Below are 25,238 nucleotides of genomic sequence, written 5' to 3'. Positions count from 1 at the left end.
AGGCAGATTTGCAGAAATACGGCTTACCACTCCTTCTTGGATTTCGGCGCCGCCGCCTACCCGCATGGCCTGCGCCTTCCTCAAAGGGCGATACGGAAGTGCTTGCCCTCGTGTACTGACCTGCACCCTGCCTGGTGGACAAGGCTGCCGCGAGCTGTTGCCTTGTCATCCACCTCAATTCTCGAACTAGGCATGGCCTACGTGCACAGACAGCCTCATGAGGCATCACGACTGTGAATAGAAGCTACTCGAAATTCTTGCATCGTTGAAGTCTGCTTTCTCTACTTTTTCTTTGTCAATCTAGTTCGCTTTTGTACGCCGCGCATACAGCCATACGGCAGTCTGTTGAGCGTCATACTGATCAACGACTTATCACTGATTGATCTCCATAATATACGCCTTGTGTTGGTCATCGCAGCCTTGCATATTTGCCTGATCCTTGTGTTGTCCAAATCTGTACTGCAATCGTGCGGTCCACAGAACCGCCTCCGCGTTAACCTTGGATCGCTGCCAGGACCCTTTCACTCAAGGGAAAACACCAAACCCGTTTGCACGAATTGCGTCAGGCTTTCGACCCTGACTGTACAAATATTGCTCATCGCCCGCCGCTACCCATGAATTCAACAGTTATACATGCGCGCCAACCAACGGATGTCACAATACACCACCTGAGTACAGCAACTTGTTCTGATACCAGCACCTATATGGCAAAGACTTGCGTTATTTGCGGCGGCAACGAGGAAGCTGATGGCAACACGCTTATCGAAGCTCCATGCCAGCGACACTGGGTTTGCACCGACGATGTCACCAGTTTCTTCGAACGCGCAACTGAGAACGAGAGCCTCTATCCACCCAAGTGCTGCGGCCAAATTTTCCTCCTCGACCTGTACGACGGCTGTGTCCCATTCGATGTTCAGTGGGCGTACCAGATGAAAGAGCAGGGCGAGTACTCTGTGCTGGCCAAGTAAAAGTTCCGTGATCAGCTTCTCTCATACATGCTAACAGTCGTAGGTACCGTGTCTACTGCGCAAACCCTCCTTGCTCAAAGTTTCTCAGCCCGGCTACGCATGTGAAAGACCCGATTGCCGACGTCAGCTATGCCATCTGCGTGGACGATGGCTGTGGTAAATTCACCTGCACGACCTGCAAGGCACTCCTGGATGGAGTCGAAGGACACATCTGCGAGCAGAACGAAGACGAAAAGAAGTTCAGGCAGACAGCGACCGAGAGAGGCTTCCAAGAGTGCCCGACCTGCGCCTCTACAATCGAGCTCGCTGAGGCGTGCAACCACATCATGTATGCCGCATCCAACCATTTCTTGTGCAGGTGCTGACCAACAATAGCTGCGAGTGTGGTGCCGACTTTTGCTACGTCTGCGGCGAGTCATGGCCAGGTATGCACGGCTGCCCGCACTACGGTCCTGCGATCTACGACGAAGAGGGCTACAACCAGGACGGATACCACAGAACCACTGGCCTCAACCGCGAGGGCCTCACGCGCCCCGAGCAGACACGCTTCCACACCATCGGAGATGATGATGAGGACGAGAGCGATGAAGAGGGCGATCCTGACGACCATCACCTTGTCCTGCAGCACGTCGACGCTGCTGTTCGCGCCGTGTTTGCAGCACTTCCACACCAGGACCGTGAGGCATTTCTGATGAATCTGCAAGTCCAGCTCTTCGAGGAACGCGGCATCACCTTCCCACCTCTTGACGAAGACGGACGCGGTGATGATGGCAGCCTGGACGACAGTGACGTCGACGGAGATAATGAAAACCCTGACCCCGAGCACAGCCTTCACGATAGCGATTGGGAAGTGGATGGAGACAGTGATGAGGAAGAGCAGAACAACGTTCGACCTGACGGCGACGCCGACGAGGAAGGACAGGACAATGCACCCTCCTTGCCCGCGATCACTGCAACTCCAGGTGACCTGAGCGAATCTATCAGCGCACTAATTGATGAAATCGATGGCGCTGAAGAAAGTCTCGGTGCCGTCATGCAAGGCATGGAGGGGTTTCGGAGTGGTGCATCATCTTCAGTTGGTACTCGAGACGACGATTCGCCAGGGACTCCCATGGACGTGGATCCGGTGGAGGAAGGGACGGACAAGCAGCGTGAGCCTTGGCTGAGAACGCCAGGCTCGTGGCCAGATGATGATGGATTTTAGAAGGATCATGGCTCTCGAAGCCGGATGGGTCGAGCATTCGCAAGCACCATCTCATCAACCGAATTTTTCAATGGACGCGTTTGAATTTTGCAATCGACCCCGAAAGGCAAGGTGGGAACGACACGATAAAGTGACATCTGGGACTGATCAGGCGGGCGCCTTGGTACATGATGAAGAGTTGTTGAGTTGACAAAAACGAGACTGAATTTGAACATCAGCTCATAATTAGTCTGTCAAGCGCGAACCGGACCGCGTGACGTCAGCAGCTGCTCGCGACTTTAACCGACGACTTCGATGATGATTAATGAACGAACAGACAAAGTGGGGAACCGCTACAACAACGACGATGGCTTTCTATCCTTGCCATCACACAGCAATAACCTGACTATAACTCGCTCAACATGTCTTACAGCAGAATCGGTGTTGTCACTGGAGCAAACAAGGTACCTTTACTCAACGCGTCTTCAAACTCATCTAACATCATCAGGGCGTCGGCCTCGCCATTGTTCGCCAACTGGCTCTCCAATACCCCAAGTCACCTCTCAACAATGGTCCCTTTCTGATCTACCTCACGGCGCGCGACAAGGGTCGGGGAGAAGCCGCGCTGAAGCAACTCGAGCAAGACTCGCAGTTGAAGCAGGCCAAGGCCCTTAGAGCGGATGGCGGCCTCGCAGAGATCAAGTACCACTATCTCGACATCACAGACGAGTCCAGCATCAAAGGCCTGGCAAAGCACCTCAAGGAGGCGCACACCGAGGGCATCGACTTCGTCATCAACAACGCCGGTATCGCCCTGGACGGCTTCGGTACGTTGGCACCACCACATACACAAGCACACGCGCTGACCGCACAGACTCCAACATCGTCAAGGAAACTCTCCACACAAACTACTACAACACCATGCTCGCCTCCCGCACCTTCTTCCCCCTCCTCAACCCCACCGGCCGCATCGTAAACGTCGCCTCCTCCTCGGGCGCGCTGTCCAAGTACTCCGACGCCGTGCGCGAGCGCTTCCTTGCCGCAAACACCGAGGATGATGTCACGGCTATCATGCACGATTTTGCGTCCGCCGTGGAGCAGGGCAAGGAGAAGGAAGCCGGGTTCCCGAGCGCGGCGTATGCCACGAGCAAGGCGGGGTGTATTGGAGGCACGAAGGCGCTTGCGCGCGCAGAGAGGGAGCGAGGCCGGAAGAGGCTGGTCAACGCATGCTGTCCGGGCTATGTGAATACGGATATGAGCAAGGGGAACGGGACCAAGACGCCGGATCAGGGCGCGCAGACCCCGGTGCTGCTTGCTATTCAGGATATCGGGGGGAAGACAGGCGAGTTCTGGAGGGATGGGAAGGTCATTGAGTGGTAGATGGGGGCGATTTGATCTCTTGATGGAGTCTGAGTCCGCATCTTAGGCGGAACTAAACGTTGATCTGTTGCCTAAGATACCTGTGGTTGGCTGCATCTTTATCGTGATCTATCCAAGCACTGACAACCCCAATACCAGCCAGATATGGTAGCTAGATGGAATAGCGACATGGGGCAAGCATCAATGAAGCGGAATTATGCTCATCATGGCATCCACGCAAGCACAAATCACACGGATGATGAAGAGCAGATCAATTTGTACATTGTCGCAGAAAGGATCGAGGTGAGGGTGCATATCACGTGATCCGCATCTGGATATTGGACCGATCAGACACTGGCGATCTATCACGCCATGGTGAGCGGAATCGGGTACAGCTTGGAACCGTGATTAGGGCTCCAATTATGGTATAGCTGGATGAGTATCGGTGTATATATTCTGCTCATTCAGCACCGTAGATAGAACAAGGAACTTGATCACTTTCTTCACACTTGATCAACGATCAGAGACTGCTCAGCTTCCACATACATCAATCCCGTGATGAAGATTATTGTACAGTATCAGTCCTAACCTAAAGTTCCTATTCAATCGCTGCCGGTGTGCTTCGTAAATGATTCGCCCACAGATATGGTAACTGCCTACGCGAGCGGGTGTCAGACTGTGGGATTGTGCTCGTGACAACATGAATTTCTTCGTAGTTCCTGCATCTGATTAGTTGGAGGCAAGATTTTAGAGGTCGTGAAACTCACTCATCCAGATCATCCTGGGCATACCCCCTGGATGAAAATGCTTCGATGTGCTCTTCTTATTCTTCGTCGTTTAGGGCGTTGCGATGCGTCTGTGCGAACAAGACATGCACACTATGCATGTTCTGCTTCACCATATGGTCGTTGCCTTCGCTGCTTCACCGTCAGTCAAATCTAAACAACCATGAGTCTCCACTCACATCTCCATGACGCCTACCCTAGCTTCTCCAGCCTGCCCACCCCTAGACAGGGTTGCGATGATCTGCTGGTACTTCGTCTGCTTCTCGAGCGCGTGTTTCAACTGTTGCTGCCTGGTTTCTCTGTCGGCCTGCTTCTTTATGGCAAGTGCCTCGCGCAACTGCAGCACTTTTTCTTCAAAACCGGATAGGCGCAGCAACTCAGCAAGCTGTGTGAGGTTCTCCTCCTCCAAGGCCTTGTTCTTCGCCTCCAGCGTCTCATTGTTGTTCTCTAGGTCGTTCATACGAGCCTCGTATTTGATATTCTCGTCTTCGATTGTCTCTACCAGGCTATAAACTGTGGTCTAGGTGGTCTCAGGCTGTCGAGTCAGAATGCCGATCTGGCGGGACTGGCTGGTGTCCGTTTTCGACAGGCGGTCGACTTCTTGGGACTTGTCCTCGCAGCCGGGGCAGTTACCGGAACGGGTGCGCGACATGACTGGACCTTTGTTGTGGTTCGCTGACGGGGGAGGGTGAGAAAGAGGCAGCTGGGATTGCGAGAGGGTTGCGTTGACAGTGGGGTAAGCTAAACATAAGTCGGGGTGAAGACGAGTGAAGGCAGGAGCTTGCCTGACCAAAAACAATCTACGGTCACCACGAAATGCCGGAGGAAAAGACCAGTCACCGCTGGTATTGGTTATAGCGTCAGCTGCTGAGAAAGGAAGCTTTTGATGCAATTCGCTCTATCGCTCGACTATGAAACCCTTAAACCAATGCGCCATGCTTATTGACACAGGCTCGTTTTTACCTCATCTCCTGCTGCCCGTCTGTGCCCTCAACCTCCTCACCCCTGATCCAGACGCTCTTCATCGCCTCGTTCAGAATCTGCATACCCTCATCGATCTCGGCCTCAGTGATCGTCAGGGGCGGAACGAAACGTAGTGTGTTGGTGCCGCAGGTGATGACAAGCAGCCCACGCTCACGAGCAGCTGTGACGATCTCAGTAGGATCAGCGTCGAGCTGCAGACCGAGGATCAGACCCTTTCCGCGGACCTCCTTGATTTGCCCAGGGTACTGCTGGCGCAGAGCATCGAAGTGCTTGCGGAACGCTTGCTCCTTTGCTGGGATAGCATCCAGGAGCTCAGGCGACGAGAGACGAGACAGGATGTACGAGGCTACGCGGCTACCGAGGGGGTTGCCACCGAATGTTGTGCCGTGGTCGCCAGTCTTGATGTGGTCGCAGACGAAGTCGTTGACGATGGTAGCGCCGATGGGGAAGCCGTTACCAAGCGCCTTGGCCGTGGTGACGATGTCTGGGTGGGCCTCCTTGGGGAACATGGCGTGAGCCCAGAAGGTACCTGTACGGCCGAGACCGCACTGAATCTCGTCGTAGATCAGAACTGCGCCGACCTCTGTGCAGCGCTTGCGGAGGGCGAGTAGGAACTCAGGTGTTGCTACGTTGACTCCGCCCTCACCCTGGATCGGCTCGATGATGACACCGCATGTCGACTCTGTGACCAGGCTATTGATACCTTCGATGTCGTTGTATGTGCCGTACTTGAATCCAGGGACCATGGGCGAGAATGGTGTCTGGTATTTGGGGTTTGGTGTGGCGCTTAGGCTTCCCATTGTCCTGCCGTGGAAGGAGTTGTGGAAGGAAACAAACTCATGCTTCGAGCCGTCTGGCTGAAGTGACTTTCCGGTTTTGCGCGCGAACTTGATAGCAGCTTCGTTGGCCTCGGAGCCGCTGTTGCAGATGAAGGTCTTGGTTGCGCTGGCAAAGCCGCCGGTCGCGTGTGTGAGCTGGATGAGCTGCTTCGAGAGGAGGCCGGTGTGAGGGTTGTGGTAGAGATTCGAGGTGTGCATCAGCTGCTTAGCCTGTGGTTTGTTAGTACCTGGTCACGTCTTTGCATAGTGACTCCCCATACCTGCTGAGCAATGACCTCCGCGACGCCAGCATCGCAATGCCCCAGAGCGTTGACAGCAATACCGGCTGTGAAGTCTAGGTATTTCCTGTTCTCAACATCCCACATGTAGCACCCCTCGCCCTTCTCAAACATCGGCGGTGGGCGAACATAGGTGGGGACCATGTACGGTAGCTGCTGGTTGACGAGGCCTGCGGTCTTCGAGCCTGGGGCTGGGTCTGGGGTAGCTAGTGTCGCATCGCGCTGTCTATAATCAGCAATTGGTACACAGCGCACCTTGTCTGGTCATCCTTACCGCTATCGCGTCCTTGACATCTTGCGGCAAACTCGAGCCCTGCACCGCTGCCGCCGCCGAAGAAGCAAAACGAGTCAAAACGCAATTTACGCGGGGCGCACGCAGTGAAGCGCACACCCGCCTAGAAGCAATTCGAAAAGCCATTGTATATACTGGGTATCTTACAAACGAAAAGGACGCAAGAAAGAAAAGTCAGTGCGGCATTTACAGTCACAGGCGCGGGCATGCACATGAGTCTTTTGAATTTCTTTATCGATACAGCCTGGGCCGAAGCCGGAGGAGGCGCCGGTCCCTGCGGCAGCTTACGGCAGCAGTTTGCGACATCATGTTTGCCAGCGACGGTCGATGTGACACATTCACTCGGTACGTCCCAAAATTCAGTTGGCTGTGAAGATTTTCAGGACTTTGTGAGGCCGGGGAAGTTGCGACATCGCTGACAACGAAAGACGAAGACGATGCAGAGCTCCGTGAAAGCTGGAGAGTATCACAACGTCTACAATATATATCTATGTTTTTTCCTAGATTTCATCAAAGCCTCTAGCTTCCTTGGTGTAGTCGGTTATCACGTCGGTCTCATATCTCGTCGAGTATGACTATTCAAAGAATAGAAATCCGAAGGCCGCCAGTTCGAATCTGGCAGGGAGCATTTTTTGCCTATGCAGCCGCCCTGACTGGTTGGTGCAGGACAGACTATCAGCGCGTAGTCTCTTTTTGCTGTACTAACTAATTAACATGCCTGCTAACTAACTTGCCTGCTAACTTGCCTGCTAACTTGCTTGCAGTCTCACATTACTTAGTCAGCAGTTGGTGCTAAGTTAGCTCCATTGCCAGGTCGACTTTCTCTGTATAGCCTCCTTGAACACCTCAAGAGATGCATACTACTTCAGATAGGTATGTGCACTTGAACGTGATAATCATTTGAGTATGCTGGGAAACGATCGCTGTATTCATCATGCTAGTCCGTTAATGCTTCTTCGCATCTTTCTCCTTTTGTTTCTCCGCAATCAATTCATTTAAACGCCAAAACGCTGTGACGCCCTCTACGAAGCTGCTCCCGACCCACTGCCACCAGACAGTGTCAGCAGAGCTTAGCCCGTGTCTCTTCACCTTATTTGCCATGATGAAAGACTCAGTGATGTGAATGGCCAGCATGACGGGTAATACGATCCACCTGACCTGCAGCACGAACCTTGCGAACGCCGGAACCATAAACAGAAAAGTGTCGTACATCAGACTACCTGGCTCGAAGTTGGCTCCCCTCGGCAGCAGAAGGTAGACCAGCATGCACTGCGTGAAGTTGAACAGATGGCCCAGCTTGGCATACGGTGGGATGTAGCGATTGACAGTGATATCGCTGCGGCCAAGGATCTGCAGAGTGTCTTTGTCCATCTGAACGAGACGCTCTCTTGCTTCGCGCAGGCTCTTCATGGGCGGATTGAAGGTTACAGTGCTCATCTGCTCGCCAACACTGAATGCCATCTGATTGAGATCGATATCAGTCATCTGCGCAGAGTGACTTTGCCTGGGGCTTGTGGAGACGTAAGCTTCGACATAGCGACGGATCTGTGCTACAATCAGAATCCACACCTCGCAGTGGGTGTAGGTGTGCGACGGCGTACAGAATCGTGGTGGTCCGCGTTCATGTGCTTGATGATGCGCTGTTTGGCCGCTGCTTCCTGTGCCTCGGTAGATGCCATCTCGCGAACCTTGTGGGTAAGAAGGACCTCCTGTCACGAAGCAGGGTTGGTATGATGTCTGTCGATGCTCTGGTCGATTCCTGCGATGCCTCCTGTTGTTGGCGTCACGAGCGTGTGCAGATGAGGCTGCCGGGCCGATGGATCCCGGACAAGCCTCCGCGCTCCACGCGTGACGCTCGTGAAGACTTGCAGTTTTGCGGCAATTCCGACGCTTGTTAGCCGAACGCTCCTCGACGATGAACGTCGTATCTGAACGTTATTTCATCATCACTCAATTCATGGTTGCCTGTTTGCGAACAGAAACGTAGAGTCCGGAGCTACTGAAGGTGTACCAAAGTTACAGAACGACCTACCAGCCACGCGTGTCAGGCTGTCAGCCAACCCTGTCAACTGCGTGGTGTGCCTCAGCATCCAGGTTTTGCCTTCGACGCCGCCCAAAAAGGATGATCTTAAGCGCGCATGCAGGAGCGACACTCGATCGAGATATTCGGAGCTCGTTCTGAGCTCACTGCACGGTGAGCGCGCCAATGGGACATGGCGGACGTGTCAGAGCAGAAGAGGCGGGCAACGGGGAGAAAGTTGGCAGAACGAAGGATTGTTTGAGGCCCGGGCAGGCCAGCCCGATCGATACTCGCCAGGATGCTGACAAGTTTTGGGAATGGCTCGCGCGCGTGGTGGGGAGTTCCACTCTTGCGTCAGGCTGCATGATGTGGGTGGCTCGTGTGCGAGCAGGGATGTGTCAAGGTACCTTTGCAGCTCCAAACCTGTTCCCATCCCGCAGGTGATTCCTCTTAACCAATCTAGCTCCGTCGACTTGGATTCAGCCATTTCCAGAATTGAATCTTGAACTTACTTGCCAACATTCAGCTTCGTGCGCCCCCAGACCAGCACTCCAGCCTATCCATCTGATATCCAAGACACCACACCATGGCGGACACTGTCGAGGAGAAGAAGCAGTCCGTTGAGGGACAGGGCCAGGCTGACGCCAATGCCTCGATTGGAGGATCTGGCAAGGCCGAATCATCGAGTAAGAAAGAAAAGAAGACCCCGAAGAAGCTGGGCGGGAAGAAGCCCCAGCAACAGCCCACTCCCGAACCCACCCCCGCCCCCGAGAGCGAAGCTGAAGGCGACGCTGAGGGCGACGCCGATGCCGAAAACGCTGGTGACGCAGAGGCTGAGCAAGAGGACGCAGGCAAGAAACAAACCAACGGCAGTGCCGATGCCGACGATTCAGAACCCGAAGCTCAGCCTCAGAAGTCAAAATCGCAATCGAGGCGTCGCCAGTCTCGAGGCCGTGGACGACGAGGCGGAGATTCCGAGGACACTGATGCACGATCCGACGTCTCCCAGTCTGGCGGCCGCCGCAACCGTCAGCGCCAGAAGAAGGGTGGGAAGGGAGGCCCTCTTGACGACATCACCGAGAACGTTCCCGGAGGCGAGCTTGTTGGTGGTGCTGGCGACATGGTCCAGGACACCGCGGGCAAGGCTGTAGGCCAGGTCGGCGACACTGCTGGAAAGGCTCTTGGAGGTCTGACCGGCGGTGGAGGCGGCGAGGATGAGGGCGACAGCAAGGGCGAGCAGCTGCGTCTGCGATTGGAGCTTAACCTCGACATTGAGATCCAGCTCAAGGCTAAGATTCACGGTGACCTGACCCTTGGTCTGCTGTAAGTTTTGATCACTCTGGAGATACATACATACAGGTGCTGACTTTTGCAGTAACTAAGCTACAAGCAACGAACATTGCACGACCATTACTACTTTACGACGTTTGGAGCATTGAGTCCGGAGCTTTCCTGGACGGCGTTAGGCTTGGGGATTTTACGTAGTGTAATTCTACTGATTGCTACAAATGAAGTTCTGGAACCATTTTCTCTTGCATTATGCCTCATACATACACGTGAACTTTGCCAGCCTTTTCTGAGCCAAATTGCAAAATCCCAAATTTTGAAAAGCAAGCCCAGACGCAAAACGCGAATCGCGGTGGCGTTCCACCCACCTCGCCGCGGTGACATCCTGGTTCCGCCCTGCCAACTTTCCTTCCCGAACGTCGTCAGCCGCGTGCCGTTTCGTGAACGTGCAGCTATGACCCCTGCACACAAAAGGCCATCCCCACTTTCTGCTCAGCCTACGCGCCGCCACGCAACGGCAGAAACGGCCGCGCCATGCCAAATCGTGCTGTGACGTCAGAGCCACGGGGATGCTGCTTCGGCTGCAGTGGCCAGGATGCCTCGTTGGGGCGACGTGAGTTGCACATCCCAGCTCCGCCCTAGCATGCATCAATCTTGATTTCGAGTGACGGCTGGTCATGCCTCTAGCTTGGCCCGACCCTGACCTCCCCTCATCTGTACATTCGGTCCTCTCTATTCATTTTGCAGGCAGACAGAGACTTGACATAACATACCCTTTCAATCGCAAGTATAGGTGCCGCATCTGCACCACGGGTATCCACGTCCAACCCAGAATCAAAGGAAAACCCGCCTTCCACAAACGCAACCATGGCGGACGCAAAGAAGCAGTACAAGCAGATCGAGCAACAAGTCCAACAAAATGCCGACCGCGAATCTGACTCAGAGCCGCATGAGCGCACAACCATGCAGCAGGAGAAGGCCATCAACAGGAAGAAGCAAGAGAAGCGCGACCAGGGTCTACAGTCCGCACGCTCAAGATCATCATCTCGCCGCGCCCGTCGCCAACGCATCGAGAAAGGCATCAAGGACGGGAAATACATGATGACCTCCTCCCTCGAGGCGCTAGAAGAAGCTGACGCCAACGGCGACCTCCAGAAGATGGGCATGTTCGAGCGCATTGGGCCGGACAGCACATCCATGGACGGTCCCGTGACACACGCCCGAGCGATGCGCGGCGAGATCCCCTTGCGAAGCACCATGCCCAATGACCCGTACGTCATGGAGCCGGAGAAGAAGTCAGGCGGCGCGCTTGCCGACCAGGACGGTCTGAAGCTCACGCTCGAGGCGAACCTGGAGATTGAGATTGAGCTCAAGGCGTCGATTCGCGGCGACTTGACTCTTTCGTTATAGTAAGTCCTTTTCGTATTCCTTCTTGACATTCACCTGCTTGCTTGTTTACCACACTTGGTTTACTGCGTCCTGATGTTTGCAGCGGCGACATGCTGCCTTCAATCTCGCTGCCCAAATTACCCAAATTGCCCAAGCTTCCCAAGTTGCCCAGTGTGGGCAATATCACGAAGATGGTGCCCAATGTAGGCGACGTAACAAGCATCGTCCCCAAACCCCAACTCTCCAGCGTTACCAACCTCGCAAAACTCTCATAAGGTCGGCCGTTCCTAATTCGGGTCTTAACAGTGAATAGTGCATGATTGGTCGAACGAAGTGCCGACCTTGTACCGCGCAAAGACGTCGTTACCAGGCGTTGTCGCAACCTGGTTGCTAGTACCACAAAGGTGGTGCCACGAATTTTACGACCCCGCTACGAGGTCTCGGTACCGATCGTCTGAGCCACGAAACCATTTTACCGTCCCAACGGACTGATGCACTGTTCAGAGCGTTTGGAGTTAAGTTGCCATCTCATTAGGCAGGGTTGTTGTATTTTGGGTAGCTAAGATGAGAAGAACTGAAGAACTGATGATGTTATACGACACCAATCACTGTCTTGCTCATTCTGAAACGTGAGAGTTTCTGCGTGAGAATATCAGTACGACAACCTGGTACGGAGAAGAATAATGGACGTATGTAGGGCCGAGATTAACTCTGTGCTGACTCCCTTCAACGTGGCGAATACCTCCAGGCCTCATGTTTGAGCCCACATGTTCGAGCCCACACCATGCCCTTGCAGTTTCCATACACCCTCTTGCGCCCACGGAGCAGCGCAAACAGTGTTGAGGAGACCTCTTTGGAGTCAGGGTCCAATATGAGAGTAAGACGAGGCTTTCTATCCCGCTGAGGAAAAGGAAAGACCAAGAGGCGACACGATGCTGGCCTCCAAGCCTCAGCATCGCCGCGGGGACAGACTGTGACGCAATATGACAAGCACTGACTCTCCAAGGGTATACATGACAAAGGCCAAGAACTCCCCTCTTGCGACGCCCGAGCACCGACAAAACCTACCATGTTGTTCTGATCGTGTCCAGGAACAGCCCAACGTTGTTATCATTGCCGCTCCTATGAGGCTCTCGATAAGACTTGCATTGCCTCGTCTGAGCCAGTGGAGGATGAGACACCTTCGCGAATCCCTTCCCCAACAGAAGCAAAGATCAGTCAGGCTGCGCAGATAAGACCAGGCCAGTCCTCGACAAGCCGCTCTAACTTGCGGAATGACCAAGGGCAGTACAATCCAGCTCCGTTACCAGCGATACGTGAGAACGACTGGATCTCAGCAGACGTTCTTGCAGACTACAAGCCTAAAGAATTCAACCTGAAAGAGCTCTTGCCCAAAGGGGACGAGTTATCAGGGCCTCCGGAAATGTTGAAAAAAGCCAAAGGAAAGTTGACGAGGGCTTGAGGCCAATCGACTCGAGTTCCTCCAGATCAAGTCGTTGCTCGTCCATGTACTGGACGAGAAGCGCCACGGACCTTGCCTCGCAGCTTTGGACCATGACCACCAATACTTAGGAGACAGCACCTCAAGCCAAAGCCGTCTCTCAAGCCGAATCGACAGGCCAGACCGTCACCTGTCCAGCGTTTGCTCGTGCTACCATGAGATCCTCAAGCACGGCTGCAAAGGCAAAGCCGGCACCCAGGGCTTCGCGGACACTACCACGCTCCTTCACTATGCGTCTGAACAGCAGTTCGAAGTCCTCTAGTCTGGCTCAGACGGGTAACTCTGCTACACTTGAGGCTGCTCGAATGATACTGAACTCATCTGCGAAGCCTGTCAGGAGTTCTGGTGCGCCACGGATCTCTCTTAGCGGTGCAAGAGCTAGAGTTGTGGCAAGCACAGCTTCCCGAGCATTTCTTGGGCCCAACGTCAGGCCTGCAATGGTTGTTGATACAGCTGCGAGGTCCTCCAGACCTGACTCGAAGATGGGGAAAGTTGGAGCCGTGGCTTCTCGAATCCCTCCATTTCCTGTTGTGTCGGTCGGTATTAAGAAGACTTCCAGTTTAGGGAGAACAAGGATTCTTGTTCCACGCGAGAAGGCCATCATGCCGGGCACATATCCCGCTTCTGATGCCGGAGGTGATGACCGGTGATTACGCGGGCGTCGTACAACCATTTCGTACTGTAAATCCCTGCTCTCATCGATGTTCAAAGCATCTGTGGTGCTTTGATGAGCCGAAGACATCCGCGGTCATAGCAATTCGTCGATGTCGCAACTGCCGAAAGCGCGCTCTACCGCGTTAATCTCCTGCTCTAGGAACGCTCGTACAATGTCTCTAGGTAGCGCGCGATCTCAGAACCCATGAACGCCTCAGCTCTCGACGTTGCACATGTCTTGCAAAGTGTGCAGCTGAAGCTTTGACAAGGTGTTGTACGGTTACATGCAGCACGCTGCACATGCGTAACGCAAGGCTTCCAAATTCCTCTTCCAGCCAAACAGAAGCGCGCGGAATGACGGTCGAGCGGTTCCTAGTCCCGGTTGCGGCTGGCAGCAAGGCTACCCCACAGTGGATCGCCAGCATCCGCAGGTGCCCCTCCAGCGGCCCCTCACAACAATGACGCCCACTTGCGGAGCTTCAAGGATGGGGTTATAAATCGCGCGAAGGTGGGCGTTTTCTGGACCTGTCCAGGAATCGCGGTCCAGAAGCTATTCGCACCGTAATCTTGCAGCTCGCTCTCGCAATCGGCCCCATTCTCGCACGCATATAAAGACACAAGAGCTCACAATGGCACGCGCCCCACAAGACAGCGAGAACATCATTCCTCTCCTCGATCCCGACCACGATCCAGGGCAGGTACCGGCTGAGGATACATCGAACAAGTCCGCAAACATGTCCGGCGACAAGATGAAGGCAGTGCACTACGAGGGACCGTTCAAGGTCTCCGTGAAGGAGGTTGGACTACCAAAGATCGAGCATCCAGATGATGTAATCGTCAAAGTGACAACTGCAGCCATTTGCGGTTCAGATCTGCACATGTATCAAGGCCGAACCGCTGCTGAGTCAGGACTGGTGTTCGGCCATGAGAACATGGGTGTTGTAATTGAGAAGGGCGCAGGTGTGACTTTGCTGGAGAAAGGAGATCGCATTGTTATGCCCTTCAACGTCGCCGACGGAAGATGCCAGAACTGTGAGGAAGGCAAGACAGCGTTCTGCACAGGGTGAGAACGAGCAGACTTCGAAGCAGATTTTGCTGCTGACAATGGCGCAGAGTCAACCCCGGATTCGCAGGCGGCGCATACGGGTACGTTTGGAGGAGAATCTGCGACCAAGCGCTGACATCGCTAGGTACGTCGCCATGGGGCCCTACCAGGGTGGTCAGGCGCAATATATCCGTGTGCCTTTCGCCGACTTCAACGCGTTGAAGCTTCCGAAGGGAACAGAGCACGAGGCAGATTTCATTCTGCTGGCCGATATCTTCCCCACCGGCTGGCACGGACTGGTCCTCTCCGGATTCAAGAGCGGCGAGAGTGTCGCAGTGTTCGGAGCTGGCCCTGTTGGTTTAATGGCAGCGTACAGCGGTATCTTGCGGGGCGCCAGCAGGGTATTTGTCGTCGACACCGTCCCAGAGCGACTGAAGGCGGCAGAAAAGATTGGCTGCATAGCAATTGACTTCAGGAAGAGCGATCCTGTTGAGCAGATTATCAAGGCCAATGGTGGTATGGTCGACCGGGCAGTTGACGCTGTGGGCTATCAGGCAGTGGACTCCTCGGGATCGAAAGAGAAACCGAACATCGTCCTTGACCAATTGATCATGGTAACACGTCCCACTGGTGGTCTTGGCATACCAGGATTGTATGTACCGGCAGACCCTGGCGCGCCGGATGAGCAGAGTAGGAAGGGACAGATTCTGATATCGTTCGGAAAGCTCTTCGAGAAGGTACGTTTGAATTGGAGATCGCGCGACCGAGTGTTGACATTGCTAGGGATTGTCGTTGGGCACAGGACAGTGCAACGTCAAGGCCTACAATAGGTATCTACGTGATATGATCATCTCGGGCAAGGCAAAGCCAAGCTTCGTTGTCTCGCACGAGATTGAGATTGACAGTGCACCGGAAGCGTACCAGAAGTTTGACCAGAGGATCGACGGATACACTAAGGTGCTGATTCACCCCAACGGGCCACTGAACTGATCAGTTTCTTGACCACGTTGTATGCAGCGACCAAACCAAGTAACTTACTTTATACTTTCTCTCAAGCCATACACCCAGTTTGTGGAATGGGTATCTTCATGCTCTTGATGTTCGCTTGCGTTCCCTAGAAGCTTAGACTCATGCCAATGCTCTACTCCTTGATGATGTATGCCTTCAGAATCTTGACATCCTCTACAGGTCTGTCTTCTCGGTCTGTCTTGACCAGGCCAAGCTTCTTGACCGCCTGCATGCCGCTCTTGACCCGGCCGAAGATTGTGTGCTTGCCGTCCAGCCATGGTGTCGGTGCCAGCGTGATAAAGAATTGAGAGCCATTCGTGTTGGGCCCGGAGTTGGCCATGCTGAGGATGCCTGCACCGGTGTGCTTCAGAGCCGGAGAGATTTCGTCCTCAAACTTCTCGCCGTAGATCGACTCGCCGCCCCGCCCAGTACCAGTTGGATCACCGCCCTGAATCATGAAATTCGGTATTATGCGGTGAAAGATAAGGCCATTGAAGTAGTTGCGCTGCGCAAGGCCGGAGAAGTTCTTGCATGTCTTGGGCGCGTGGTCATTGTAAAGCTCGACCGTGATGAGGCCCTGGAGTGGTCAGCGTTGGTAGTGTCTCTTTTGAGCGCATGAACTTACGACAGTAGTGTCGAGCGCGACTTCGGTTGCCATGATGTCTGGAAGGCCAGTGAATGCGCGAGGTGGGTGAGTACAATGTTGGTCCGTTCGCTGCTTCCTCAAAAGTTTGGCGCACAGACAGAAACAGCAGCCACACTTTGTGGCGTCACTAACGCCGGATGACATCGTTGACTCTATTGCAGAGTCCTCAACTTGTCGACAAACAGCAACACCGTAAACTTCGCCAAGATGAGCCTCGCAGCATGGGCGCTCCCACAACTTTCGAAGTTGCTTCCGTTGGATAACGACTCTCTGAAGCAAATCGTCGAATACACCGAGTCTTTGCCAAACAGGGAAGCGGCGGACCATCTGCAGAATATGCTAGGTGATAGTCCTCAAGCCTTGGAGTTCATCACATCGTTCAACAATAGGAGGAAGTCGAAAGGTCCCGCTGTATCAGCTCAGACTGCGCCGTCAGATGATGTCTTAGAAGGACCGAAGTCAAAGCCCCGCAGGAAGAAGCAGACGGGGATAGGCAAGCCATTACCAGCACGACAGGTGCAAGACGCTGGTAATTTCGCTGGCGCATACATGAAGAAGAATGAGGGCGACTACATGGCCGGCAGCTCGAAGCACAAAGCGCCGAAGTCGAACACGTTTGGACTATCACAGAAGCCAGATGCTCTACAACTACCCACCGCCACGTCTTCAGGGACGGCCAAGCCAACATCACGCGGCGTCTCGCCAGCTCCGCAGCCAAAGAAGCTCCCGCCATCAGCCGCGGGCCAGCTCATCTCCGAGACGAAGTCGTCAAGGAACTTGTCACCAAAGCCCAAAGCGAAGATCAGTGTAGCAGGTGGCACCCCAATGCACGGAGCGTCGACCGCACTCAACGACCTCGAATCTGCTATCCGAACCTTAGAGATCCAGACAAACCCCAGTTTATCCGCTCAAGACAGCACCAAACGCAAGTGCAACTGCATGGCATCCCGGCATCCACTGCTCGACGCCGCGCCAAACTGCCTGAACTGCGGTAAGATCATCTGTGTGAAAGAGGGTCTCGGTCCATGCACATTCTGCAACACGCCGCTTCTCAGCGCTGAAGAGACCCAGTCAATGATTCGCATATTGCGCGAAGAGCGAGGAAAAGAGAAGATGGCCGCAAACAATGCGGGACAAAAGCGTGCTGAAGTCGCGCATGCGCCTCGACCATTCTCCACACCAAAGATCACAGCGTCGACTTCTGACGCAGACTCTGAAAATGAGAGGCTGGCAAAGGCAAAGCAGCACCGCGACAAGCTTTTGGCGTTCCAGGCGCAGAACGCGAAGAGAACACAAGTGCACGACGAAGCTGCAGATTTCGAGACAACGAGCGCAGGTTTGAGCATGTGGGCGTCTCCACAAGAGCGCGCGATGCAGCTCAAGCGTCAGCAGAAGGCATTGCGAGAGCAAGAGTGGAATGCGCAGCCCGAATATGAAAAGCGCAAGGTTGTTGCTAGCATTGATCTGGTAGGGGGCAAGATCGTAAAGCGTATGGCTGCAGCAGAACGACCGAAGATACCTGAGAGTGAAGATGAATCACCAGAGCCTGCGCAGCACTATGAGTCGGGAGCCATCTCCAAGGGCAGTGGCGCGTTCAGCAGAAACCCACTTCTTGGTGCACTTATTCGCCCCACGATCAAAGTGGAAGCGAAAGGCAAGGACAAGCAGAGCGAGAAGAAGCAGGCTTGGAGGAGGGTGCAAGACGACAACGACGATAATGAGCAGTGGATCTTGGACGGCGGAGTGTACGGCGGCAGGAACGATACTGGAGAACCGGAAGCAGGCCACTGAGTGCGCACTGACGCGAGACTTGAGGAACTATTATCAACATCGTCACTACGTTCGAGCACGTTGGCTGCAAACATTTACAGTCGATAGTGTTGTCTTGCGCGCTGCGGATAGCCGTCTACACGGTGCCTGCGCCGACCTCTTGCTCCGGAAAAGCATTCGCCCTCGGATCCGGCTGGCTCAAGAAAGCGTAGCCGAACATGAGGTACGGCCTAGCTGTCAATGTTCAGACCCTGGCTAGCTGAGTGCTAGCAAGCGTGACATTACGGCACTCGTTCATAGCCTCCAACGCAAAACACCTCTCTCGTCAATTATAGGTGATTTAAATCTATCAATAAAGAACAATGGCCAAGCTGGACTAACGACCTTGGGGCTCCAACTACCGCCATTGAAAGTCCGCACCTTCCTTATCCATTTCAAACAACGACAGCTCGCCTGCAATTGCCGCGACCCAAGACCACGTCCAAGACTCCAAGACCTCTTCCCCGCAAACTTTCCCAGACGTCTCACTTCCATTATTCAAGACTGTGGGTCTGCTACGCGCTCCACGTACATCAAGAAGGATCAGCGCCGGCTTTGGCAGTCTTCTTTGGCGGAAACATGATTTTGTGGCGCTCTCATGCAGTTCAAAGCCCACATGAACTGCCACTAATGCCTCGCCTCCTTCGCTTGACGATGTGAGCCAAGCTGATGGGATTGTAACGTTGCATGTTGCGCCTGCGTTGATGGCAGATATCGGTAAATGAGCGGACAGGAAGGCGCAGGGTGCAGGATCTCATTTTCCAGAGTTGAGGAGGTGTGATGCATGTGTATCTGATTGCTCCCAGGTTCCGACATATCGCCCTTTTCCTCTTCGTTTATCTCAATTAACTTTTACTTCCTGTACGATTCTGCCTCTAGGATCATTTACCGTCATGGCAAAAAACATCACCTTCAAAGACCACGAGGCGAAACGTCTCGAGAATGTCGACAACGAGAAAGGGTTCACGACGCCCTCATCGTCATCCCAAAACGATGCGCCCTTCACAATCGACCCCACAGTCTCGGCACGACTTCGTCATGCAATTGACTGGAGGCTCATCCCTGCCCTAGGCGCCATGTACGGCATCTCGCTCATGGACCGCAAGAACGTCTCGAATGCTGCAATCGCCGGCATGCTGGTAGATCTAAAGATGGGCAGGGGGATGGGATACAATCTTGTTAATTTGTGCTTTTTTATCACATACGTGCTCTGCCAGCCCTTTATGGTTATTCTTTGCAGGAAAGTGGGTCCAAGATACTTCCTCCCTGGTATGTGTTGTGATCCGTATCCCATAGCCGAACACTAATGTTGCATAGGAATTTGTTTGGCTTGGGGCGCTGTCATCGTTGGCTTCGGTTTTACCAAAACCTGGCCTAGCTTGATCCCTTTGCGACTTGTTTTGGGCCTTCTCGAGAGTGGCTACTTTCCTGGGTAAGCACGGCAAATTAGTCCTGCGTTAGATGGCACTGACAGCCTCCTTAGTTGCCTGTACTTGCTGAGTTGTTGGTACACCAAATTCGAAGTCGCGAAACGCTACAGTGTCTTCTACTTCATTGGCAGCGTCGCATCCGCACTCTCCGGTATCCTGGCGTATGGCCTGCAACAAATGGAAGGCGTAAATGGCATTCGCGGCTGGCGCTGGTACGTGTCGCTTCTGCGCTACCCTCTCACAGCACAACAGTAACCCTTCTTAGGATCTTCATTATGGAAGGTGTCATCACCTGTGGTGTTGCTCTTTTTGCGTTCTCCTTCATCGTCAAATTCCCCGATCAGGAGAAGATCAAGCCATCGTGGGGCTTCTTGAAGACACCCGGTGACATCGACCTCGTCATTGACAAACTCAACGCGGACCGCGGCGACGTCGCACCCGAGCCATTCTCCTGGAAGAAGTTTCTCGCACCCGCAACACAGTGGTACATCTACGGTTTCGCCTTCATCTTCTTCTGCGTCACGACGATCGCCTATGGCTTCGCATTCTTCCTGCCGATCATCCTAAGCACGAAGCTAGAGTTCAGCGTCGCCATGGCGCAGTGCATGGGAGCCCCACCATATGCTGCAAGCGGTATTATGATGTACGGTGCTGCATGGTTCAGTGACAAGTACAAGACCCGCGGTCCCGTAGTGTGCTTTCTCTGTCTCATCTCGTTGATTGGTCTGCCTATTATGGGCTTTGTTGAGAACCCATGGGGACAGTACGTCGGCGTGTTTATCACAGTCAGCGGAACAAACAGCGCTATTCCCGCCATCATGGCATACCAGGCGAACAATATTCGTGGACAGTGGCGCAGGGCTTTCTGCTCAGCTACTTTGACTGGACTGGGTGGTATTGGAGGTGTTGCGGGTGCGCTCATTTTCCGCACCGAGGACGCCCCTTCCTACGTGCCGGGCTTCGTGGCGTGCATGGTTTGCAACATACTGGTTATTCTAACGACGGGAATCTTGACTTTTTACTTTAGAAGGTGTAATGCGCAGGCGGATAGGGGTGAGAGGGTGATCAACGACGATCCAACCTTCAGGTTCACCATCTGAGCGGCGAACAGCTTCTCACAATCGGCGCAAGAGATTATTTATTGGAGCCGGAAACTGGTCTGACTATCCGTCACTGTAGTAAATCTTTTATACAATTAACTCAGGCACCTGCACCTCCACTTGCCGCAAGCTATTTGCTATGGGGTCTGGTCACATCAGATGCACTATGCTACCCTTTGTACCTGTATTTGAAAGTGTTTCTTCTTCACAAGCACCTCACTCGTACCGAAGTCCACCATCTACGCCATGACCTATAAAAACATCAGCCACAAGCCTAGTACCATGGCTGAGAAATAGGAAAGTCAGTATCGAATGTCTGCAGATTGCTTGAGCAAGACTAATCAACAGCCAGGCCACTTCTGCCGAACTGTCATTCACATGACGCGCAAGTTCAAGATGGTAGATTCAGAGAGATGACAAGATATGATCAGGGCACGCACAAAATAAGTGGAGGAGATATGAGCCTGACGGTCCTGTCAACACTGCCTTGTGTCTGAATTCGCCACCGTTCTCGATTTGACAGCAGAGGAACATCTTTGAGAGTTTTGGGTGCCAAGTTTCACATCTCGTCGATCACACAGATGCACAACGATCGTCGATCGCCAAGCAAACCGTATCATTCAGTCGCAAGCCGCAAGGATCGCGCAGCTGGAGACAGACGCCGAAGCGTGGGCGGACAAGATCGAGGAGTTGAGTGCAGCGCGGGACGGGGCTCCCTCTGGGTGAAGAGTTGATGGGTGGTGCGCGGAGCTAAGATAGATGATTGGTATTGATGGGATGGGGAAGACACACATTCGTAACTAGAGAGATCATGTCAATTTCATCATCTACCGTACTTTCGACTTGCTACTCCCAGTCCTTCCACTCCCTCTCCAGATCCTTCAACTCATCCTTGGCACGTTCATAACCCCTGCACCCCTTCTCCTGCCCTGCAAGCCACTGCAGTATGTCCCTCCTCTCCTTGGCCAACAGCACCTCCTTACGCCTCCTCTCGAGCACCTTTCTCTCGAGGTACTTGAAATCGTCCTCCTTGACAGCAACATCCCACACCCTCCTCATCCTGCCGCTGTACAGCGCACAGCTAGTTCCCAGCTCCAGATCTTCATTCGGTACGAGCTGAATGCTCTTGTTCACGAGTCGCGGCAGAGCACCGGACTTGAGCCAAACGCACTCATCATAGCACTCTTCACACACGGTGAATTCCGGGAGCTGCGGGATGAAATGCCACGCTTTCCGTACAAATGCTTTGCTCCTTGCACACTCACCTTTGAACGCGTTTTCGCGCGCGAGCTTGATGAATTTGGAGATGTTCAGGCGTTGACCTGTAGACTGCGATTCCGCGTCAAGGGCGACGAGGAGGTCGAGGTACTTGGGAAAGCGGTGAGACGTCGTGCGGAGGGAGCAGGTGTGTTTCTCGAGACCGTAGGCTGAGGAGGAGGGGAGGCGGGTGAAGTAGCCACGGGTGCCGGGAAAGAGGGCTTCGAGGTTCTTCACGTCGGCGGAGCAGACGGCGAAGTTGGCGACGTGGAGACCGTCGCGCTGGTCGGCGATGCCGTACCAGGTCATGCGTTCTGTGCTGACTTCGCGGTCGCCGGGACAGAGGCGTTCTGAGTCAGCAATGTCGGCGAGCGCGTAGATGAGGTCGATGGATTGGCGGCGTTGCTTAATAGTCAAGAGCCATGCGAGACGCATCCAGGCGCTGTTGAAGTCGCAGAAACGTTCGGTAGGGCGCTCATACTTGCGAGTTTGCGAAAACTCACGGGCGAACAATGTACCTGCGAAGGCTCCGTCGTAGCACGAAGGACAGACGTCGAAGTTGCGGTAGTCGGAGAGACTATACCAGTCATCGTACCTGTCGGTCGCGGTCGGCCTGGAGCAGTTCGGTAGAGGTCTGTCGATGAGCGCTACGGCCCTGCTTGACTTCGTGCGGCCGTCACTGCTGCGCTTCGAGTCAACACTATTTGATCTGCTCCGTCTCTTGCGCGGAGCTTCCTCCGGGCGTGGCGTCCTGGGTCTCGGAGCGCGCTCTCGGAAGCCGTCACCTTGACGAGGTGAATTCGCGATCGAGGGCGATGCAACTCGCGGAGCATCTCTGAAGACTTCTCGTGGGGACGAGACCGTTGAGTAGTTGAACTGGAAATGCTCCTCTCCTGGCATCCAGACATCTGCATGGTGATCCTCCACCGGATAAGGTAGAGGGTTGTTGGGCCTGACTGGTGATGGGCTTTGGATGTCTACTCGTGGAGCAAGAGGGATTTGTATCGTCTCATGCCTACCGAAGCGCGAAGGCGGTCTTGAACGGTCATTCGCATTGACCGGTGGGTACGTCGAGTGCCAGTCGGCCTCGGTGATGGGGACCTGATGAGCCTGACGAGGAGAGGGGGGACGAACTGTAGTCGACCATGCTAATGGGGAAGCTGGCCGAGTTGCATTGCCCCGCGATGAAGGCCGAGATCCAGGCGGCGACTCGCGCAGTCGTGGAGGAAGCCTTGGCGATGGCGCACGGTACATCGGCGAACTTGGTCGACTCGACGGACGAGGACTATTGACATATCCGGTGTCTACTGGCGCAGGCCTCGACCACCTCTTCTCGCTATTGACCGAGGACGACGAAGAGCGAGGGGAGTGGTAGTATGAGTTTTCGTAGCCTGTGCGTGCAGTCGGCGGTCGCTGAGTGGAGTCCTGTCTTACCAGCTCAGGTCTCGACTGGCTCTCGCGCAGGTTCGTTCTAAGATCCTCTTTCTGGGCCTCGCTCTTCACGAAGCTGTACCGTGCAGGCTTGCGTTCGTTGATCCGTAGATGTGCCGTGTCCTCTGCTTCTGAAGTCGAGTCATCGAAGACATCGTTCCTGGCCAACTGAGGAGCTGATCGAGTGAAGGAGTCGCGCCGTGTGCGGACAGGTATCGACTGCGATGGCCTGGCGTTTTGGTCTTTCTCACTGCTGGCAGTCGTCCTAGGCTTGCTTGTATTGGCCGGCGTGATAGGCTCGGGCGAGAGCATAAAGGCAGCCGAAGCGGGTGCAGCCGACTCCTTTTGCGGCGTGTACGAGTACGGGGTCGACAGCCTCTTGGTGAACAGTATTGGATCACTCTCGACATCCGTCCTCAGACGCGGCATGTTCCCGCGCCCAGCGAAGCTCTTCCTCCGCCTTCCGTCCGCAGTATGTGTCGCACTGAGGCCATTGTCGCCGGACCCAGGCACATGGGCAAAGCATCGGTCGTCGTGGTCAGGCTGTCTGGGTTGCTCGATCTCGTCCAGCAGATACTCCTGATCGACAGTGCCCCGCGTGTTGGTCGGCGGCTCGCCCTCGGCCGACCCCACCACCGAAGACGCCTCTTTCTTCACAGCAACGCTCTCATCCTCAACAGCGGGCGACGGCGGCCATGAAGGTCTGCGGGTGCGTGGGCGCTCTCGAGGAGGTACAGCGGACCGCTGCGGGTCGTAGGAGTCGTAGTAGGAGCCATAGTAGGAGTCGCGGTGGGACGAGGGAGAGTAGTCGTTCATGTTGCCCCGCATAGCTGGCTTCTCGCGCGGGGCAGGCGGTTGTGCATAGCGGGAGGAGTAAGGGTCTGTGTCGCGCGGGTATGAAGAATACGTTTCATGACGTGGGCGGTAGTAGCGGTTGTGGTCGGTGTAAGACATGTAAGAGGGTTACTAGGTCAGACGATGGTGTCTCGCGTGTGCATGCGGGCGTTGGCGAGCGCAGTATAGTTGTCTCAGGACTTCAGTGAGTGCAGACAACCACCAGATGGGTAAGACCAGATAGGTATGAGGGTCTATCTTGTAGAGAACCTTCTAGGAGACGCAGGACGCGCAGGATTACATAGCGGGGGCAATTGTTCTCTGTTGAATGCCCTTCTGCTCAGTGACGCATCCGTCAGCGCAAGGCGGGTCCCGCCTTCCTTCCATCTTCCGCGCACGCGCTGGCCGCAATCTGGTAACGCGTCTTTGCTACCCGAGTTAAGCGGCCAGGAACACGAGCTAGAGGCATGCTCCCACCGCCAGTTCGACGGCTTGGAGGCAGTCAACAGCAGGGCAATGTGAGGCTCTTGAGCATTGTTTGCGCCCTTTGCCCGCTTCAATGCGTGGTGGGCTTCACAAAGGAAGCCACAACCACCATGTACCTTCTGTGAGCCCTCTTGACAGCTCTGCATGATCCTGTCATCCATCTCAGCGTCCCTGCATCACCATGGTTGCGCTGATCGCTCTTGGTGAAACCTTCGCTACCGGGACGCCCAGCCACAGACTCACACGCCCATTACACCAGCGTTAAGCTTAAAGACAGTGCACCACAGTCCGTTCGGTCTCAGAACACCTCATTCAGAGTCTCATCCATAGTCGTAGCAGTTCACGTCCAGTGTTTGGTACGACAGCGGCCACTTCCGCGCAGCGGTCAACGACCCTGTCCGCGCCCCATTCCTCCCCCACACCCAAGCCTGGAGAACGCTGCAAGTGCACAGCACAGCCACCACATCACCCGTCACGCGAACCAACTCAAGTCCTACGCAGAGCCGCATTGCCGGTCAATCCACTTTGGCATGTCCTTGATTGCTTATTCCCTCGTAGTCACCTTCCAGCTGAGGAGACAAGGCGGATTGCACGGCTGCGCTGCAGCTTCGCACCTTGTTGACCGCCGAACGTCCGTAGGAATGCTGCAAGAC

General features: G+C 54.5%; 14 protein-coding genes and 1 non-coding gene across 15 annotated transcripts; 9 read left to right on the top strand and 6 right to left on the bottom strand.

Moving 5' to 3' along the window:
• Nucleotides 1-704: 704 nt before the first annotated feature.
• Nucleotides 705-2,172, top strand: M421DRAFT_70024 (uncharacterized protein; the record flags this gene model as incomplete). The annotated part of the gene is made up of 3 exons (XM_033596668.1): nucleotides 705-964; nucleotides 1,012-1,296; nucleotides 1,344-2,172. The coding sequence occupies 3 exons, from the start codon at nucleotides 705-707 to the stop codon at nucleotides 2,170-2,172; spliced, it is 1,374 nt and encodes a 457-aa protein (XP_033445675.1).
• A 306-nt stretch (nucleotides 2,173-2,478) lies between these two features.
• M421DRAFT_423740 (carbonyl reductase) lies at nucleotides 2,479-3,747 on the top strand. The gene is made up of 3 exons (XM_033593561.1): nucleotides 2,479-2,615; nucleotides 2,660-2,978; nucleotides 3,026-3,747. Exons 1-3 carry the CDS (start codon nucleotides 2,574-2,576, stop codon nucleotides 3,529-3,531), a joined length of 867 nt encoding a protein of 288 aa, XP_033445674.1. The 5' UTR covers nucleotides 2,479-2,573; the 3' UTR covers nucleotides 3,532-3,747.
• Nucleotides 3,748-4,333: 586 nt separating this feature from the next.
• On the bottom strand, nucleotides 4,334-4,955 carry M421DRAFT_423738 (uncharacterized protein; the record flags this gene model as incomplete). Its single annotated transcript, XM_033593560.1, has 2 exons — nucleotides 4,475-4,955; nucleotides 4,334-4,427 (listed from the first exon to the last, which is right to left on the bottom strand). The coding sequence occupies exons 1-2, from the start codon at nucleotides 4,753-4,755 to the stop codon at nucleotides 4,334-4,336; spliced, it is 375 nt and encodes a 124-aa protein (XP_033445673.1). The 5' UTR covers nucleotides 4,756-4,955.
• Nucleotides 4,956-5,150: 195 nt separating this feature from the next.
• Nucleotides 5,151-6,898, bottom strand: M421DRAFT_423737 (acetylornithine aminotransferase mitochondrial precursor). Its single transcript, XM_033593559.1, has 3 exons — nucleotides 6,671-6,898; nucleotides 6,379-6,618; nucleotides 5,151-6,328 (listed from the first exon to the last, which is right to left on the bottom strand). Exons 1-3 carry the CDS (start codon nucleotides 6,812-6,814, stop codon nucleotides 5,255-5,257), a joined length of 1,458 nt encoding a protein of 485 aa, XP_033445672.1. The 5' UTR covers nucleotides 6,815-6,898; the 3' UTR covers nucleotides 5,151-5,254.
• A 312-nt stretch (nucleotides 6,899-7,210) lies between these two features.
• Nucleotides 7,211-7,316, top strand: M421DRAFT_t107. The gene has a single exon. It is a non-coding gene; the product is annotated as a tRNA-Met (tRNA).
• A 249-nt stretch (nucleotides 7,317-7,565) lies between these two features.
• Nucleotides 7,566-8,761, bottom strand: M421DRAFT_423736 (uncharacterized protein). The gene is made up of 2 exons (XM_033593558.1): nucleotides 8,290-8,761; nucleotides 7,566-8,233 (listed from the first exon to the last, which is right to left on the bottom strand). The coding sequence occupies exons 1-2, from the start codon at nucleotides 8,365-8,367 to the stop codon at nucleotides 7,634-7,636; spliced, it is 678 nt and encodes a 225-aa protein (XP_033445671.1). The 5' UTR covers nucleotides 8,368-8,761; the 3' UTR covers nucleotides 7,566-7,633.
• Nucleotides 8,762-9,184: 423 nt separating this feature from the next.
• M421DRAFT_241033 (uncharacterized protein) lies at nucleotides 9,185-10,168 on the top strand. Its single transcript, XM_033588494.1, has 3 exons — nucleotides 9,185-9,394; nucleotides 9,560-10,031; nucleotides 10,084-10,168. Exons 1-3 carry the CDS (start codon nucleotides 9,295-9,297, stop codon nucleotides 10,088-10,090), a joined length of 579 nt encoding a protein of 192 aa, XP_033445670.1. The 5' UTR covers nucleotides 9,185-9,294; the 3' UTR covers nucleotides 10,091-10,168.
• Nucleotides 10,169-10,862: 694 nt separating this feature from the next.
• M421DRAFT_70072 (uncharacterized protein) lies at nucleotides 10,863-11,405 on the top strand (the record flags this gene model as incomplete). Its single annotated transcript, XM_033596674.1, has 1 exon — nucleotides 10,863-11,405. One exon carries the CDS (start codon nucleotides 10,863-10,865, stop codon nucleotides 11,403-11,405), a length of 543 nt encoding a protein of 180 aa, XP_033445669.1.
• Nucleotides 11,380-11,773, top strand: M421DRAFT_423734 (uncharacterized protein). The gene has a single exon (XM_033593557.1). It carries the CDS (start codon nucleotides 11,495-11,497, stop codon nucleotides 11,657-11,659), a length of 165 nt encoding a protein of 54 aa, XP_033445668.1. The 5' UTR covers nucleotides 11,380-11,494; the 3' UTR covers nucleotides 11,660-11,773.
• A 1,212-nt stretch (nucleotides 11,774-12,985) lies between these two features.
• On the bottom strand, nucleotides 12,986-13,558 carry M421DRAFT_7895 (uncharacterized protein; the record flags this gene model as incomplete). The annotated part of the gene is made up of 2 exons (XM_033597445.1): nucleotides 12,986-13,143; nucleotides 13,198-13,558. 2 exons carry the CDS (start codon nucleotides 13,556-13,558, stop codon nucleotides 12,986-12,988), a joined length of 519 nt encoding a protein of 172 aa, XP_033445667.1.
• A 715-nt stretch (nucleotides 13,559-14,273) lies between these two features.
• Nucleotides 14,274-15,574, top strand: M421DRAFT_103142 (S-glutathione dehydrogenase; the record flags this gene model as incomplete). The annotated part of the gene is made up of 4 exons (XM_033586878.1): nucleotides 14,274-14,602; nucleotides 14,653-14,685; nucleotides 14,730-15,321; nucleotides 15,368-15,574. The coding sequence occupies 4 exons, from the start codon at nucleotides 14,274-14,276 to the stop codon at nucleotides 15,572-15,574; spliced, it is 1,161 nt and encodes a 386-aa protein (XP_033445666.1).
• A 151-nt stretch (nucleotides 15,575-15,725) lies between these two features.
• M421DRAFT_69931 (peptidyl-prolyl cis-trans isomerase) lies at nucleotides 15,726-16,250 on the bottom strand (the record flags this gene model as incomplete). The annotated part of the gene is made up of 2 exons (XM_033596656.1): nucleotides 15,726-16,169; nucleotides 16,218-16,250. 2 exons carry the CDS (start codon nucleotides 16,248-16,250, stop codon nucleotides 15,726-15,728), a joined length of 477 nt encoding a protein of 158 aa, XP_033445665.1.
• A 195-nt stretch (nucleotides 16,251-16,445) lies between these two features.
• Nucleotides 16,446-18,029, top strand: M421DRAFT_70044 (zf-C2HC5-domain-containing protein; the record flags this gene model as incomplete). Its single annotated transcript, XM_033596671.1, has 1 exon — nucleotides 16,446-18,029. One exon carries the CDS (start codon nucleotides 16,446-16,448, stop codon nucleotides 18,027-18,029), a length of 1,584 nt encoding a protein of 527 aa, XP_033445664.1.
• Nucleotides 18,030-18,940: 911 nt separating this feature from the next.
• Nucleotides 18,941-20,577, top strand: M421DRAFT_94695 (MFS general substrate transporter; the record flags this gene model as incomplete). Its single annotated transcript, XM_033598227.1, has 4 exons — nucleotides 18,941-19,316; nucleotides 19,365-19,479; nucleotides 19,531-19,689; nucleotides 19,743-20,577. 4 exons carry the CDS (start codon nucleotides 18,941-18,943, stop codon nucleotides 20,575-20,577), a joined length of 1,485 nt encoding a protein of 494 aa, XP_033445663.1.
• Nucleotides 20,578-21,365: 788 nt separating this feature from the next.
• Nucleotides 21,366-24,415, bottom strand: M421DRAFT_423731 (uncharacterized protein). The gene has a single exon (XM_033593556.1). It carries the CDS (start codon nucleotides 24,217-24,219, stop codon nucleotides 21,424-21,426), a length of 2,796 nt encoding a protein of 931 aa, XP_033445662.1. The 5' UTR covers nucleotides 24,220-24,415; the 3' UTR covers nucleotides 21,366-21,423.
• Between the last annotated feature and the right edge of the window lie 823 nt (nucleotides 24,416-25,238).

This window comes from Didymella exigua (genome assembly GCF_010094145.1).
Source record: "Didymella exigua CBS 183.55 unplaced genomic scaffold M421scaffold_29, whole genome shotgun sequence".
Lineage (NCBI taxonomy): Eukaryota > Fungi > Ascomycota > Dothideomycetes > Pleosporales > Didymellaceae > Didymella > Didymella exigua.
Note: the sequence above shows the minus strand (reverse complement) of the source record. Positions and strands in the feature narration are given on the sequence as shown.

Bases quoted from the DNA above. Each gene is read 5' to 3' on its own strand.
- M421DRAFT_423740 (XM_033593561.1), top strand. From the start codon at position 2,574: ATGTCTTACAGCAGAATCGGTGTTGTCACTGGAGCAAACAAG. The intron at 2,616-2,659 runs GTACCTTTACTC...TAACATCATCAG, and splicing joins TTGTCACTGGAGCAAACAAG to GGCGTCGGCCTCGCCATTGT. The intron at 2,979-3,025 runs GTACGTTGGCAC...CTGACCGCACAG, and splicing joins TATCGCCCTGGACGGCTTCG to ACTCCAACATCGTCAAGGAA.
- M421DRAFT_241033 (XM_033588494.1), top strand. From the start codon at position 9,295: ATGGCGGACACTGTCGAGGAGAAGAAGCAGTCCGTTGAGGGACAGGGC. The intron at 9,395-9,559 runs GTAAGAAAGAAA...AAGAGGACGCAG, and splicing joins TGGCAAGGCCGAATCATCGA to GCAAGAAACAAACCAACGGC.
- M421DRAFT_423737 (XM_033593559.1), bottom strand. From the start codon at position 6,814: ATGGCTTTTCGAATTGCTTCTAGGCGGGTGTGCGCTTCACTGCGTGCG. The intron at 6,619-6,670 runs GTAAGGATGACC...GATTATAGACAG, and splicing joins ATGTCAAGGACGCGATAGCG to CGCGATGCGACACTAGCTAC. The intron at 6,329-6,378 runs GTATGGGGAGTC...AACAAACCACAG, and splicing joins CGGAGGTCATTGCTCAGCAG to GCTAAGCAGCTGATGCACAC.
- M421DRAFT_423731 (XM_033593556.1), bottom strand. From the start codon at position 24,219: ATGTCTTACACCGACCACAACCGCTACTACCGCCCACGTCATGAAACG.
- M421DRAFT_423736 (XM_033593558.1), bottom strand. From the start codon at position 8,367: ATGGCATCTACCGAGGCACAGGAAGCAGCGGCCAAACAGCGCATCATC. The intron at 8,234-8,289 runs GTACGCCGTCGC...ATTGTAGCACAG, and splicing joins ACGCGGACCACCACGATTCT to ATCCGTCGCTATGTCGAAGC.
- M421DRAFT_423734 (XM_033593557.1), top strand. From the start codon at position 11,495: ATGCTGCCTTCAATCTCGCTGCCCAAATTACCCAAATTGCCCAAGCTT.